This window comes from Panthera onca, chromosome F1 (genome assembly GCF_046562875.1).
Source record: "Panthera onca isolate mPanOnc1 chromosome F1, mPanOnc1 haplotype 2, whole genome shotgun sequence".
In the NCBI taxonomy this organism is placed as follows: Eukaryota; Metazoa; Chordata; class Mammalia; order Carnivora; family Felidae; genus Panthera; species Panthera onca.
The window spans coordinates 33,176,200-33,193,361 of record NC_138355.1 but is presented as its reverse complement, the minus strand read 5'-3'; the positions used below and the strand labels follow the sequence as shown (position 1 = coordinate 33,193,361).

At 37.7% G+C, this 17,162-nt stretch overlaps 1 protein-coding gene across 14 annotated transcripts in view; it reads left to right on the top strand.

Moving 5' to 3' along the window:
* Positions 1-17,162, top strand: part of RPS6KC1 (ribosomal protein S6 kinase C1) — a 317,521-nt gene that overhangs the window by 53,830 nt on the left and 246,529 nt on the right. For all 14 annotated transcript variants that reach the window (XM_078440686.2, XM_078440687.2, XM_078440681.2 and 11 more), the window contains one exon: positions 830-1,192. In XM_078440686.2, the coding sequence (XP_078296812.2) occupies positions 830-1,192 (363 nt within the window). The remainder of the gene's footprint in view (positions 1-829; positions 1,193-17,162) is intronic.

Sequence of the window (17,162 nt, the reverse complement as noted above, 5' to 3'; positions counted from 1 at the left end):
AATGTAAAGGGAGGTCCTAACGCCAGGAAGTTTCATAACTGTTGTACTTCATGCTTGTTTACCATGAAGTCAGTTTTGTGAAATGGGAGAAAGAATTTCCATTGCTAAATATTTCAGTACCACCTAGTATTCATTTTCTGTCAGAAAACTAAGAGGCAAATACAGACCAAACCTCTCTCCAAAAGTTTGTGGAAGAGAATGGAACAAAAATTTCTAAAAATTTAGTTCTTTAAAACACACACACACACACACACACACACACACACACACAACCAAATGGTGTACATTTTCCAGATATGGATTATCTAAAAGCATACCTCTGAGGGTACGTTGTAGAAATAAAGAATCATTACATAATTGCCATAATAGTTGCAATTGAATGATAGCCTATTATGCTTTATATGCATGAACTGTATTCCTCATTTAAAGTTCTGCATAGTAAGTAAATTAAGTGTCTTGGGCTTGGTCACATAGTAAGTTTTAAGAGCTGGGATTCAGGCACTTGTTTTTGTCTTACCTTGAGGCTCTTATTCTTTTTTCTTTATTATAATGCTGTTGTTACAAGGTTTTGTGGTAAAGGCTCTTCATTTTACAAGACTAGATAAAGACTTGTCTTCGGTTTTAGTCTGATAATTAAGGCAAAGGAGATTATTTTCCAGAGCTGAATTCAGTAAGCTAAAGCAAATGGCCAGGCACCGATCTCCATCAGGCAATGACAGCCTTCCTAATCGACTCGAATAGTATGAACAAATGAATAGTCAGCATGATTTGTATTCTTTTTGGCTGATTCTTAATTTAATATCTATTTATATTGTGATCATATTTCTAGGTTTCTCCAGTGACAGTGATTTGATATCTCTTACTGTGGACGTGGATTCTCTTGCTGAGTTAGATGATGGAATGGCTTCCAATCAAAACTCTCCCGTTAGAACTTTTGGTCTCAGTCTTTCTTCGGATCCATCAGCATTAGGGGCCGTTGCTTCTGACAGCGAACAGAACAAAACAGAAGAAGAACGGGAAAGTCGTAGCCTCTTTCCTGGCAGTTTAAAGTCCAAGCTTGGCAAGAGAGATTATTTGGAGAAAGCTGGAGAATTAATAAAGCTGGCTTTAAAAAAGGAAGAAGAAGATGACTATGAAGCTGCTTCCAATTTTTATAGGAAAGGAGTTGATTTACTCCTAGAAGGTGTTCAAGGTACAGTTTTATCTGTATTAATATGTTTTGGAATGTTCTTATGTTGGTATCTGGAAAGAAAGTGTATACATATAACTGTATCTTGTGTATAGTCCCTATGTCCAAACGAGACTCAAAATGAGAAATTACTGAAGATTAAATGACCTACCTTTGGGGATGACTGGGTGGCTCAGTCAGTTAACTGTCTCTTGATTTCCTTTCAGTTCATTATCTCACAGTTCATGAGACTGAGCCACGTATTGGGCTCTGTGCTGAGTCTGTGGAGTCAGACTGAGCTTGGGATTCTCTCCCTCTCCTTTCTCTCTGCGCCTCCCCCACTCCTCCACGTCTCCCCCATATAAATAAATAAACATAAAAAAATGACCTAAATTTGGGTAAAAACTTTTACTTACATGAAGGGAAGGCAGGATCAGAGCTACTTAACACTCTGCTTTGATCAATTAACCAACAAAAACAGGATTTAAAAAACTCAAATCTCCATGTCTCTTGTATGAATAATATTCTGTTTTTTCTGACGTGGCCAGTGTTCCCCAGCCTTCACCTCTCACAGGAGTATTCACAGAGATTTAGTGCATTTACTCCTGCTGGCCTGAAGAGAAGAGATGAAATGTAAAGGTTCTTGGATTTGCCTAGTGTTCTTTTCTGTTTTAGTTGCCATAAATTCTCAGCTAGTTACTGGGGTGATTTGGGACATTTAGAATGAATGTTTCTAATGTCTGTAAGTAGAACTTAACCTTTTTTTTTGCCTCAGATTTTTTAAGTCATTTGTCTTTTCCTTACAAGAAACAGAGTAAGGGGCGCCGGGGTGGCTCAGTCAGTTAAGCGTCCGACTTCAGCTCAGGTCATGATCTCATGGTCTGTGAGTTCGGGCCCCACGTCGGGCTCTGTGCTGACAGCTTAGAGCCTGGAGCCTGTTTCGGATTCTGTGTCTCCCTCTCTGTCTGCCCCTCCCCTGCTCATGCTCTGTCTCTGTCTGTCTCAAAAATAAATAAAAACATTAAAAAAAAAAAAAAAACAGAGTAAAGCATACCACAGTTAGTTACGTGACATCGTGGACACAAAAGCCGAAGGTTGATAAGACCTTCTTGATGGTTTTCTTTCCAGAATATCATCATTTTTACTGTTTTCCTGTCATCTTTGACTTGTTAGAACCATTCCGATGACCATAGTCTCCTGTAGCACGAACCTTTTTTGCTGTAGTACTTCCGCCCTCACCATGCTTGGTGTCCTGTTCTCCAGAAGTGCTCTGCTTTATGAGAGTTTAAACTTTCAGCCTTCTAATGTGGTAGACGATGAATACTTGGCTGCATGGACCGGAAGAGGGAGTGTATCTGGTGGCATCAGTGCTTCTTAACCAGAATTTTCACTAATTCGCTTGTTTTTGGCCCTTACTCTCATTTCCAAGCTACCCAGTGCTACACGTTCCCAAACTAATTTACAGTGTCATATAAATCAGGCAGCTTTCTTGAGCTTCCTAAGTCAATAACCACTCATCCATCTATTTTCATTTTGTAAAATGTTGTTGTTGCAGTCTTCTCTTGGAGTCTCTTTGTCCTTGGGGGCTTTTGCCTTAAAAATAATTCTTTTACTGCCATGTTAATGGGGTTTCAGGAGGGAGTATTTCTCCTGGTTTGATTGATACATCATTTTGATACAAATTTTTGTTTTTCTTTCTTTTTTTTTTATATATATTATTTAGGTTTATTTATTTATTTTGAGAGAGACAGAAAGAGCACGAGCCAGGGAGGGGCAGAGAGAGGGAGGAGAGAGAGAGAATCCCAGGCAGGCTTCAGAGTCAGTGCAGAGCCCGACATGGGGCTCGAACTCATAAAACCGTGAGATCACGGCCTGAACCGAAATCAAGAGTCAGATGCTTGACTGAGTCACCCAGGGGTCCCACAAATTTTTGTTTTTCAGGTAGTGTCATATAGTCAGTTGGGGTTTTTTGTTTGCTAGTAGAACATTCTGGTCTTTAAAGATCTACACATTTTTCTTCTTTGTCTTAACTCTCATTTTGGGTTGGGAGTTTAAAATTGGGATAAGTTACAATTAGCTCTGATATTTTCCCTTCTTTTTTTTTTTTTTAAAGATAATTTTGTGCTAAAAAAGTCACTAGTGTTTAATTGACACAGATACATCAATGTGATCTTTTTCTGTCTAAAGTTATTTGCATTTAAACTTAGAGTACTTCATAATGTTACCACTTGATGGCACCAGAAAAATAAAAATCTTTACTTCAAAATGAGAATTATGGATGCATATCAGCAAATAACAAAAAAATATCATTTAGGTAGTTATTTTGTGATTATGATGGTGAATTATTTCTCACCAGAACTTGATACTAAATATAGTAGACTCTGTCTTAAGGAATGTTACCATTTAAACATGTTTTTCCGATTTAACATATGCCTGTCTTTATGAAACCACAATATCCATTCCTGCCCTGGATTGGTTTTTGTTGTTAATGTGCCATAAGAACTAAAAAATTATACTTGACTAATTGCTTTTTAGTCTTTTTTTTCTGTTTATTCAATTTTTTATTCATACAAACTGTGAGAATCACAATCACAGAATTCTAATTTTTAATCAATATGTAAAATAACCTTTATTTCAGTCCTTGTGGTTATACTTTTAACTATGTGTTAAATGTAGCGTCAGAGCAGTGCTTCTGGTTCGTATTTAAAAGTGTAAAAGCTACCTCCTAACAGACACATGGACATTATTGGTTTTAAAAAAAATTTCCCCCCAGTTTTATTGAGATATAATTGACATATGACATGTAACATTATACTAAAGGTACTCAAAGTAATGATTTGATATATGTATGTTTTGTGAAATGATTACCATACGTTTAGTTAATATCCTTTCTGTCACATAGTTAACAGTTTTTTTTCTTGTGATGAGAGTTTTTAAGATCTACTCTTTTAGCAACTTTCAAATACATGATACAGTATTTTTAACTATAGGCACCATGTTGTACATTATGTCTGCAGCATTTATTAATCATATAAATGGAAGTTCCTATCTTTTGGCCACCTTCACCCACTTTACCCACCACCCCTTATCCCTCACCCCTGCCTTTGGTAACCACTAATCTCTTTTCTGTTTGTATGAGTTTGGTTGTTTTTAGATTCTACACATAAGTGAGACCATATACTATTTGTGTCTTTTCTGACATATTTCACTTAGCATAATGACCTCAAGGTCCATTCATGTCACTAATGGGTTTCCTTTTTTTTTTTTTTTTATTGCTGAATAATATTCCCATATGTGTTTATGTGTGTGTGTGTGTGTGTGTGTGTGTGTATGTGTCTTGACTATTGTAAATAATGCTGCAATGAACATGGGAGTACAGATACCTCTTTGAGATAGTGATTTTGTTTCCTTCTGACGAATAGCTAGAAATGGAATTTCTGGAACATATGGTTGTCCTATTGTTAGTTTTTTGAGGAACCTTCATACTGTTTTCTATGATGGCTGCACCAATTTTACATTCCCACCAGCAGTGTCCAAGAGTTCTCTTTTCTCCGCAACACTTGTTATCTGTTGTCTTTAAAAAAATTTTTTTAATGTTTATTTATTTTTGAGAGAGAGAGAGAGAGCGCAAGTGGGAGAGGGGCAGAGAGAGAGAGAGAGAGAGAGAGACAGACAGACAGACAGACAGAATCTGAGCAGGCTCCATGCTCCAAGCTGTCCGCACAGAGCCTGATGTGGGGCTTGAACCCACGAACCATGAGATCATGACCTGAGCCAAAGTCAGATGCTTAATTGACTGAGCCACCTAGGCACCCCTGTTGTCTTTTTGATGGTAGACATTCTAACAGGTGTGAGGTAATATCAAATTATGGTTTTGATTTGTAGTTCCCTGATGATGAGTGACGTTAAGTAACTTTTCATGTACTTGTTTGGCATTTTTATGACTTCTTTGAGAAAGTAGATTTTTAATTCCTCTGCTCATGTTTTGATCATATTGTTTAGGTTTTTTGATATTATGTTTTCTTTATATATTTTGGATATTAAGTCCTTATCAGATATATGATTTGCAAATATTTTTTCCCATTTGGTTGACTGCATTTTCATTTTGTTGATGGTTTCTTTTGCTGTGTAGAATCTTTGTAGTTTGATGTAGTCCAACATGTTTGTTTTTGCTTTTGCTGTCAAATCCAAAAAAAAATCATGCCAAGAAAGCTACCCCCCCACCCCGTTTTTATCTAGGATTTTATGTTTTTGGATTTTATGTTCAAGTCTTTAATCTGTTTTAATTTTTGTATATGGTGTAAAATAGGGGTATGGTGTTATTTTTTTTGCATGTGGTTGTTCGTTTTTGTCAGTACCTTTTAGTAAAGAGACTGTCTTGTCCCTAGTGTATATTTTTGGCTCCTTTGTCATAAATTAACTGACTATGTGTGTGTGGTTTTATTTCTGGGCTCTATCTTGTCCCATTGATCTATGTGTCCAATACGATACTGTTTTGATTACTGTAGCTTTGTAATATAGTTTGAAATCAGGAGATGCTTTGTTCTTTATTCATAGGATTTGTTTGGCTATTTGGGGTCTTTTGTGGTTCCATACAAATTTTAAGATTGTTTTTTTCTACTTATGTGAAAAATGTCATTGGAATTTTGATAGGGATTGCATTGAGTCTATAGATCTCACTGGGTAGTATGGACATTTTAACGATACTAATTCTTTCAATACATGAGTGTAGAATGTCTTTCCGTTTATTTTTGTCTTCAATTTCTTTCAGCAATGATTTGTAACAGATTTCATCTGTTATTAGTTCTAACAGTTTTTTGATGGAGTCTTCAGGGTTTTCTATGTATAATATCTTGCCACTGCAAATAGAGACACTTTTATTTCTTCCTTTCTGATTTGGATGCCTTTTATTTCTTTTTCTTGTCTGATTGCTCTGGCTAGGACTTCTAGTACTATGTTGAATCTTTGTATATGTATATATATGTGTGTGTGCGTGTGTGTGTGTACATATATATTTTTTTTAATGTTTATTTTTGAGAGAAAGACAGAGTGCAAGCAGGGGAGGGGCAGAGAGAGAGGAAGACACAGAATCCAAAGCAGGCTCCAGGCTCTGAGCTTCAGCGCAGAACCCGACATGGGACTCAAACTCAGGAGCTGTGAGATCATGGCCTGAGCCTGAATCAGATACTCAACCGACTAAGCCACCCAGGCGCGCCTGGTACTATGTTGAATCTAGTGGTGAGAATGGGCATCCTTGTCTTGTTCTTGGTCTTAGAGGAAGGGCATTCAGCTAATCACCACTGAGTGTAATGTTGACTATGATGGATTTATTCTTTAATTTGTTGGGAAATTGGGGGCTCTGGCTTGTGAGCTGATTTGACACTTGTGAGTAGAAGAGATGTTGTCTTAGGGAAAATTTGTTTTAGTGTGGGAAAACTGTTATTGAAGCATCACTATAACCAGTAATACCTATGAATCATTTAAATTTAACTCTTGCTATAAGAATGGTTACCTGTGAGTAAAAAAAAAAGAAAATAGAATTGTTATCCGTGACCTTGGTTTGGTTTGACATACTCTATAATAAAATCATTATTTCTGGATATCTGATAATTCAGAGAAAATGATCTTTCAGATCTTTCAGTGCTTCTTTATATAGGTGTTCTTATGATTTGGCCAATTTTGTTATTCTGAATACTAACTATTCATCCTAACTATTCATCCTAAAGGAGTTTATCTGGGTTGTTTGTAGATCTGATAAAGATGGCTTGATGTTTTTCTTACTTAACTGGTGTTTGCACAGCTGAGACTAGAGGCAGAACACAATAGCAGCAGTTCTGTTTGCCCATCCAACAAAGAAACGTACCCTGATAGTGGTAACTTTGAATTCTCCTTTTGAACCTGATGTTTCCCTTACTTCCTCATTCTAGAGTGGCTCCTGAAATTAAGGTACCCTCTATTTTTCTAACTCATTAGGTCTTTATGTATGTAAAACAGAAAATTCAAAAATCAAGATCGAAGGAATCAACTTGAATCTTTGAGGAGGATGTTTCTAGTAAATATCCTTTCACTTCTGTCTTGTTTATATATTTCTGCAGTGGCCTGATATGATTAATCTATATACTCTGAGGGTTTATTAGAATAATTGTGAGAATGTAGAGTGACAAATGGATGACATAAAGGTATTAATAAAATATTTAAATAATAACAATAATTGATCATCTGTTACATGCCTGTCACTGTACAAGGGATTTTTCTGAACATCGTTTTTAACACTCAGAACAAGCCTATAAGCTGAACTATGGCTGGTCTTACTGGGCTTTGTCTAAGGACACTAAAATTTAGAGGGTGCAAACATTTAATGTAATGATTCTAAAAGCTTGGCACCTAGTTAGCAAGAATAATTATTTAAAACAGGAAGCTTCCAGATGGCGAGCATTGTTAGTAACACCCATCTGTGGGCTACATTATGAATTACAGAGTTGATTTGAGAACTGGTTTTGTTTAGTTTGTTCTAGGTGCCAAAATTGCTGGTTTATTGTGTTTGTAAGGTAGATACTGTAATCCCCATTTTATAGGTGGGGAAAACTATGCTTACATAAAGTAGGCAATTTGCTCAACAATGCAAGTCACTGAGTTTCAGCTAATATGTAAATATTTAGGTCTTTCTGAGTTTAAATCTTGTCTTCTTTTCCACTGTGCCATGTTACTTCTCATACATTTCTCCCCTAATTAGAGTAGCTTTTTAAAATGGAGAAGCAACAACTCTTTTTTTTTTTAAGTTTGTTTATTTTGAGAGAGAGAGAGTGGGAGCAGGAGGGAGAGAGAATCCCAAGCTGGCTTTGTGCTGTCAACCCAGAACCTGATGCTGGGCTTGAACTCACGAACCGTGAGATCGTGACCTGAGCTGAAACCACGAGTCGGGTGCTCGATTGACTGAGCCACCCAAGCACCCCAAGAGTATCAGATCTTTTTAAACTTTATTTTGATACTCATTGTTTTTTCCTTCTACCCATTTGTTTGCTCATTCAGCCATCTATCTTTCCATTGAGCATTCAACAAGCTTTTATTAGTACTATGTACTAGGTATTGTGATAGTGAATATGAAATAGTCTTTTTAATAAAAATATAGAACTGAATGAGGGTCTTCAAAATAAGTTCTCTTCTCTTTGTTTCTATTTAAATCTTCTACATGCATTATAAATCTCACATTGAAAAACATTCCTGAATGATTTGAGACTATTAATGAGACTAATGAGACGATTACTGATGCTACCACTCAGCTAAGAGGTGCAAACAGTCTTCTGCAATTCTCATCCTAGTAAACGGTACACTAAGTGATGCAAAGCCACTTTTCTTAGTTTACCCTGGCCCTGGGTACATGTGTGCTAGACTCTCAGAGATATCCAGACTTATTTAAAAAACTGTGACCAGAGTACTACATCTTTCTGGGTCTCTTCCGGGGTCTTGATGTTCTTTTTCCCCTTTCCATAATGAGGAATAGAATTCCTTGGGAGACCGCAAACCCATGTATATTTCTAGGTTTCCTTTGAGTCACTAGTTTAGAATTGTAGGGTTAGTTCTAGAACGTGTCTAGGCCCTATGAAGGTGATTAGTCTCCGTGCATCCATAATGATATATACTGGAGTACTGTAAAAGGCAATTTGGGCCATTGATTTATTCCTTTGAATAACAGTTATTCAAATATTAAGAAACCCAAAGTATAAACTTGTTTGATTTAGAATGAATGGACAGGGGTGCCTGGGTGGCTCAGTCAGTTAAGCATCCAACTTCGGCTCAGGTCATGATCTCATATTTCAGGAGTGCAAGCCCCGTGTTGGGCTCTATGCTGGCAACTCAGAGCCTACAGCTTGCTTCAGATTCTGTGTCTCCTTCTCTTTCTGCCCTTCCCTCGTTTATGCTCTCTCTCTCTTGTCTCTCAAAAATAAATAAACATTGAAAAATTTTATATAAGAAAGGTAGTAGTAAGTTAATGTTTGATAAAGGGAAGCAAGTCACTTGATTGCTTATTGCTGAATTTCAGAAATGAAAATGTATAACTTTAAAAGTGTATAACTGAGCCACCTGGGTGGCTCAGTTGGTTAAACATCTGACTCTTGATTTCAGCTCAGGTCGTGATCCTCAGGGTCCTGAGATTGAGCTTGTGTAGGGCTCCACACTGGGCTTGGAGCCTGCTTAAGATGCTCTCTCTCTTTCCCTTTACTGTTGCATGCACACTCTCCTCTTTCTCTCTCAAAAAAATTATTAGACTTGTTTATTATGTTTGTTAACTCTGAAGATACTGTGAAAATATTGTCTAGCCCTTTAGACAATTACCTTTAGGGATTGCCTAGTTCACTACAAAATATGGTATAGTGTAAGATATGGTATAGTGTAAGGCTAACAACATCGAAAGCTAAATTTTTAATAGGGAATGGTGTTGTAATCATACTGTTTTCTAATGCATGTGCTCGTAGCTCTTTTGATTTATGATCTTCTTTGAGAATTTTGTTCTTTTTCAATATTATTTTGATTGTTTGGGTCCCCTGACAAGTCTATATAAATTTGAAAATGACCTTTTAAAAAAATGAGCTGTAATTGACATTTTATTTACTTTTTAATATTTCTCTTTCTCTCTCTCTCTCTCTTATTTTTTAAGAAAATCAGCTTTTCTGTTTTTGCAAAAAAGGCTTAGGAATTTTTTTTTTAATGTTTATTTATTTTTGAGACAGAGCGTGAACGGGGGAGGGGCAGCGAGAGAGGGAGACACAGAATCGGAAGCAGGCTCCAGGCTCTGAGTCATCAGCCCGGAGCCGACGCAGGGCTCGAACTCACGGACCGCGAGATTGTGACCTGAGCTGAAGTCGGACGCTTAACCAACTGAGCCACCCAGGCGCCCCTTAGGAATTTTGATAGGGATTACATTAAATCTGTAAATAAATTTGGGTAGAATTGCCATCTCAAAAATAAGTTTTCTAACCCACGAACACAGGATGTATTTCCATTTTTTCAGATACTATTTTTTAAATAATTTTTTTAATGTTTATTTTTGAGAGAAAGAGCATGAGTGGTGGAGGGGCAGAAAAAGACAGGGAGACACAGAATCCGAAGCAGGCTCCAGGCTCTGAGCTGTCAGCACAGAGCCCGATGTAGGGCCTGAGTTCATAGACTGTGAGATCATGACCTGAGCTGAAGTCAGAGGCTTAACTGACTGAGCCACCTAGGTGCTCCTTTTCAGATATTTTTTATTTGCCTCCAGCAATGTTTTGTAATTTTCTGTGTATGCCTTTTACTTCCTTGGTTAAATCTGTTCCTAGTTATTTATTTGTTTGAATACTATTGTAATTGGAGTTGTTTCATTAATTTTCTTTTTGGATTGTTCATTCTTGGTGTATAAATGCAACTGATTTTTGTGTTTTTATCTTGTATGTGGTGGCAACTTGCTGAATTGGTTTATTAGCTCTAGTAGTGTTTTTGGTGGATTCTTCGGAGTTCTGTAGGATTATGTTATCTGTGCACAGATGTAGTTTTACTTGTCCTTTTTCAGTTTGGATGCCTTTTTATCTCTTCTTGCCTAATGCTCTAGATAGGTCTTCCAGTGAAATGTTCAGTAACATTGGGAAAGTGGACATCCTTGTCTTGTTCTGGATCTTAGGGAGAAAGCTTTTTGTCTTTTGTCACTGAGTATGATATGATGTTAGTTACTGGTTTTTCATAGATGCCCTGTGTCATGTTGAAGAAGTTCCTTTCTGTTCCTGGTTTTCTGAATGGTTTTATTATGAAAGAATGGTAGATTCTGTCAGATGCTTTTTCTGCTTCAATTGAAATGATCATGTGTTTTTTTCTCTCCTTCATTCTGTTAATGTGGTATATTACCTTGATTTTTTTTAATTGTTTATTTTTGAGAGAGGGAGAGAGCAAATGAGATAGCAGCAGAGAGAGAGGGGGACAGAGGATCTGAGAGGGGGACAGAAGATCTGAAGCAGGCTCCACGCTGCCAGCAGTGAGCCCAGTGCAGGGCTCGAACTCTTGAACCATGAGATCATGACCTGAGCTGAAGTAGGTTGCCCAACCGACTGAGCCACCCAGGCTCACCCTACATCGATTTTCTTTACATTGAACCATCTTTGCATTCCTGGAATAAATTCCACTTGCCACAAAGATTTTTATCTTATATTTAAACTTAATTATGCCTTTCAGTATCTCTTGATGTTCATCATTGTAATATATAATATAGTTGGAAAGGAAGGACTGCTCATTGAAGTACGAACCTAATCGTCTATCTTAATCTGTAAATCGCAATCTTACTTTTCAAAGAGCAGTAGTAAGCAAATTCAGAACATTTTGGGAAAGTTTTCTACTGCCTTTTCTGTTTCAAAATAAAATATTATAGGGGCACTTGGGTGGCTCAGTCAGTTAAGCATCCGACTCTTAGTTTCAGCTCAGGTCATGATCTTGTGGTTCATGAATTTGAGCCCTGCATTGGGCTCTGCAGTGCACAGCCTGCTTGGGATTCTCTTTTCCTCTCTGTCTGCTCCTCCCCTGCTTGTCTACTCTGTCTCTCTCTCAAAATAAATTTAAAAACTTAAAAAAACAACACTACAATTCAATAAATTACCTTAGCTGAGATATTTTTATATTTTTTTCTTTTAATGATTTTTTTTTAACATTTATTCATTTTTGAGAGACAGGGCATGAGTGGGGGAGGGGCAGAGAGAGAGAGAGAGAGAGAGAGAGGGAGAGGGAGAGAGACACAGAATCTGAAGCAGGCTCCAGGCTCTGAGCTGTCAGCACAGAGCCCAATGCAGGGCTCAAAGTCACGGACCCTGAGATCATGACCTGAGCTGAAGTTGGATACCCAACTGAGCCACCCAGGCATCTCAAGACATTTTTACATCTTAACTGTTTCAAAACAGGCTAGAAGAAAACATTTTGAAACAGGAAAACTCTGATTTTAAAAATAGAGATTTGAAACTATTTATATATACCACCTATTCTGTTTTCCTGTCGTAATCACCCATCATTACTGTTTTCTTTCTTTTTTTAATTTTTTTAAATGTTTATTTATTTGAGAGAGAGAGAGAGAGAGACAGCGTGAGTGGGGGAGGAGCAGAGAGTGAGGGAGACACAGAGTCCAAAGCAGGCTCCAGGCTCTGAGCTGTCAGCACAGAGCCCAACGTGTTGCTTGAACCTATGAACTGTGAGATCATGACCTGAGCCGAAGTTGGATGCTTAAGCAACTGAGCCACCCAGGTGCCCCTACTGTTTTCATTTTTCCTTTCTTTAGTTGTCTAGGAAGTGTTTGTAACCCTAATCCTCAGTGTGAAGGTATTTGGAGGTGGGGCCTTTGAGAGATGATTAGGCCATGATAACTGTGCCCTCATGATGGGATTAGTGCCCATTAGAGACCTTGGAGAGCCCCTTTGCTTGTTTTCCCATGTGAGGATATAGAAGACAGCCATCAATGAGCGAGGAACCCACTTCTCACCAGGTACCAGATCTGTTGGAGTCTTGCTCTTGGACTTTGAGCCTCTGGAGCTGTGAGAAATGAATTTCTGTTTATAAGCTCCTAGTCCCTGGTGTTCTCGTCTTGCAGTCAGAATGAACTAAGACTTCTGATTCTCTGGTTGGATGGTCACAAATGAAAAGAGAGTTGTTTTTTAAATTATCCTGTATTTAGATCAGTCCTTCTTTCAAATTTTGTGTTATTCTGGACTCTTTCAGTTACAGGAAACAAAACCAATGCAAAGACGCTCACATAGAAACTCACAAAAGTGTTTTAGCCCACATGAATGAGTGCTTCCGTATCTCTAGATTCAGGTGTTCAAGGAGTATCACCTGGTCTCTGTGTCTGTTTGCTTATCTTTGTACATGGCCCCGTACTCTCAAACCCTTTCTCTTATTTGCTTTTATTTCCAGGTGGTGTGAAAGATAACCCCTAAGCTGCTCTAGGTTTACAGAGGCTTTTTCCTCTGTAAAATGAGTCCTAGAGGAAGAGGGTGTTTTCCCTATAGCTCAAATCAAAAACATAGGTCACGTCATTTTTCTATCTGGGAAATAACCTAATTAGGTATAGGCTGGTTTACTTATCCCGAAAAGATGGGCAGAGCTATCCCTGATGCACCATACGAACTAAACAGCATAGCCATAGGATGTGAGCGGAGTAAACCCAAATGAGGAGTTTTGAGGCAGAAACAAAACGAATTAAAATGTCATCCTCTACTTCCCTTCCTGACCCCACACTGACACAAATATGCTTTCTTCCACAGTCTATTAAAAAAATATATATTGTATATATGTTTTCTCATATATGTTTCTCACACTTAGATTCTGTAGGGAACAAACAATATCTTTTTGTTGTTGTTGTTGTTTTACTTCTAATTGAATATATAGAAAAGTACATTTTGTAAGTATGTAGCTTGATATATTTTCACACATGGAATACGCCTGTGTAACTGGTTCCTGGATCAACAAGTAGAACTTGACCAGCACTCTTGAAGCCTCCTCATGTTCCTTTCCAGTTACTGCTTCTCCAGAGGTGATAGCTGTCTTGATCTCTTAACAGCATTGATTGCATCAAGTCTGCCTTTTCCATTGTTATATCTTGTGAGGGTCATGGTTCCAGTTGATGTCCTCTTCTGTGCAATTTCTTTCATGGATGCAGATGGGGGAGTAGCTAGTGTTTCTCTTTTGTTTTTATAGGCTCCTTATCTCTCTCCTCTTCTTTCTGTTATTCCCTGCATCCCTTTACTGCTACCCCATGCTCTTTTCTGTATGTCTGATTCTTCCCCGGAAGAAAAGCTTTACCGAGGTTCTCACTTTTGGTTCCACTGACTTTCATTCAAGTCCTTCTTTATAGCCTATGTTTTCAACTACCAAGTCCCAATCTCTGTTTCGTATTTTGACATTTAAGTGGATTTTCTCTTTCTGGGGATATTTATGTTTTGTTTTGTTTTTCTCCTGTTCTTTGGTTTAAGTCCTGTGTACCCCTGTATACTTTTTTAAGGGATCTCTTAAGCTCTTTCTCCTCCGGTTTCCACATTCATGGGCCTGCAATAGTGGGGTCCTCGGAGCTCTGTTGTAATTTGGTTTCTTTCCCTATTTACAGATAATCTGAAGGTCATGATACTCTCAGGTTTGTTTGGTTTTTTTTGGGGGGGGTATCCTTTTTTCTTAGTAATGCTTAAGGTGTGGATCTTATGTGGTTTTATTTGCTTCTTCAATTTTTTCATTTGTTTGTTTTTTTGGTTTTGAGAGATTATGTGGAGGAGATTTGAAATTGGGTGGCTGTCATTATCCTCCAGACTTGAGGTTTCCACCCTAATTGTTATTTTGAATGTAACCTTTGCATTCCTGAAATAAACCTACTTAGTTGCAATGTATCTTTTTTTTTTTTTAAATATCGCTGGGCTTGGTTGCTATTATTTATTCAAGACTTGGGACGCCTGGGTGGCTCAGTCGGTTGAGTGTCCGACTTCGGCTCAGGTCATGATCTCACAGCTCATGAGTTCCAGCCCCGCGTCAGGCTCCGATGCTGACAGCTCAGAGTCTGGAGCCTGCTTCAGATTCTGTGTCTCCCTCTCTGTCTGCCCCTAACCCACTCGCATTCTGTCTCTGTCTCTGTCTCTCTCAAAAATAAATAAACATTAAAAAATAATAATAAAAAAAAAGACTTATGTGGGGTGTGTGTGTGTAAGTGGTGTGTTCATTTTTCAGTTATTTTCTGTTTCTATACATACGTATACACACATATATACATTTATATATGTTACAGATATATTTATTGAATTAAAAGTAGATTATAGACATCATAGTTTTGACCCTTATATAATAGATGTTTTCAGAAAATAAAGATATTCTTTTACATATCCACAATGAAGTATCATACTTAAAAAAATTTTTTTTAGGTTTTTATTTATTTAAGTAATTTCTGCACCCAGTGTGGGGATTGAACTCATGACTCCTGAAATTAAGAGTCTTACGGTGTTCTGAATGAGCCAGCCAGGCGCCCCCATACTTTACAAATTGAAGAACAATTCTAGGGAAAGGATTTTAATAGCAGATTTAATTTCTTTAATAGATATCCAACTGTTAAAATTGTATATATTTCGTCTTTTATCAACTTACTGGCGAATTGTATTTTTCAAAGAATTTGTTTTATACAAATGGTCAAATTAATTGATTTTTTTTCTCTACTCCTTTGCTTTATTTTTCTTATTGAGATCTAATTAGCATATAACATGGTATTAGTTTTAGGTATATAACATAATGATTTGATACATTTATATATTGCAATGATCACAGTAAGTCTTGCTAATATCCATCACCACATAGTTACAAATTTTTTTCTTTGTGATGAGAGCTTTTAAGCTATATTCTCTTGGGGTACCTGGGTAGCTCAGTTGGGTGTTCAACTTTGGCTCAGGTTATGATCTCATGGTTCGGGGGTTCCAGCCCCACATCAGGCTTTGTGCTGATAGCTGGGAGCCTGGAGCCTGCTTCGGATTCTGTGTCTTTGTCTCTCTGCCCCTCCCCTACTTGTGCTCTGTCTCTCTCACAAAAATAAATAAACATTAAAAAAAAAAGATGCATTCTCTTTGCAACTTTTAAATACATGATACAGTATTATTAACTATAGTCACCATGCTGTACATTACCTCACGGGACTTACGTAGTTTATAAGTAGTTTGTACTTTTTGACCCCTCTTCATCCATTTTGCCTACCTGCCATCCCCCTGCCTCTGGCAACCAGAAATCTGTTCTCTTGGCACAAAAACAGACACTCAGATCAGTGGGACAGAATAGAGAACCCAGAAATGGACCCACAAACATATGGCCAACTAATCTTTGACAAAGCAGGAAAGAATATCCAATGGAATAAAGACAGTCTCTCCAGCAAATCGTGCTGGGAAAACTGGACAGCAACATGCAGAAAAATGAACCTGGATCACTTTCTTATACTGTACACAAAAATAAACTAAAAATGGGTGAAAGACCTAAATATAAGACAGGAAGCCATCAAAATCCTAGAGGAGAAAGCGGGCAAAAACCTCTTTGATCTCGGCCGCAGCAACTTCTTTCTCTACACGTCTCTGGAGGCAAGGGAAACAAAAGCAAAAATGAACTACTGGGACCTCATCAAAATAAAAAAACTCCTGCACACCAAAGAAAACTATCAGCAAAACTGGAAGGCAACCAACGGAATGGGAGAATATATTTGCAAATGATAGATTAGATAAAGGGTTAGTATCCTAAATTTTTAGAGAACTTTATCAAACTCAACACCCAAAAAAAATGAATAGTCCAGTGAAGAAATGGGCAAAAGACATGAATAGACACTTCTCCAAAGAAGACATCCACATGGCCAACCGACACATGAAAAAAAGCTCAACATCATTCATCATCAGGGAAATGCAAATCAAAACCACAATGAGTTACCACCGCACACGTGTCAGAATGGCTAACGTTAACAACTCAGGCAACAACAGATGTTGGCGAGGATGTGGAGAAAGAGGATCTCTTTTGCATTGTTGGTGGCAATGCAAGCTGGTGCAGCCACTCTGGAAAACAGTATTGAGGTTCCTCAAAAAAATTAAAAATAGAACTACCCTACAATCCAGCCGTTGCACTGCTAGGTATTTACCCAAGGGATACAGGTGTGCTGTTTTGAAGGGGCACATGCACCCCAATGTTTATAGCAGCGCTATCAACAATAGCCAAAGTATGGAAAGAGCCCAAATGTCCATTGATGGATGGATGAATGGATAAAGAAGATGTGGTATATATATATATGTATTACTTGGCAATCAAAAAGAATGAAATCTTGCCATTTGCAACCACGTGGATGGAACTAGAGGGTATTATGCTAATTGAAATTAGTCATTCAGAGAAAGACAAATATCACATGACTTCACTCATATGAAGACTTTAAGACACAACACATGACCATAAGGGAAGGGAAGCAAAAATAATATAAAATCAGGGAGGGGGACAAAAC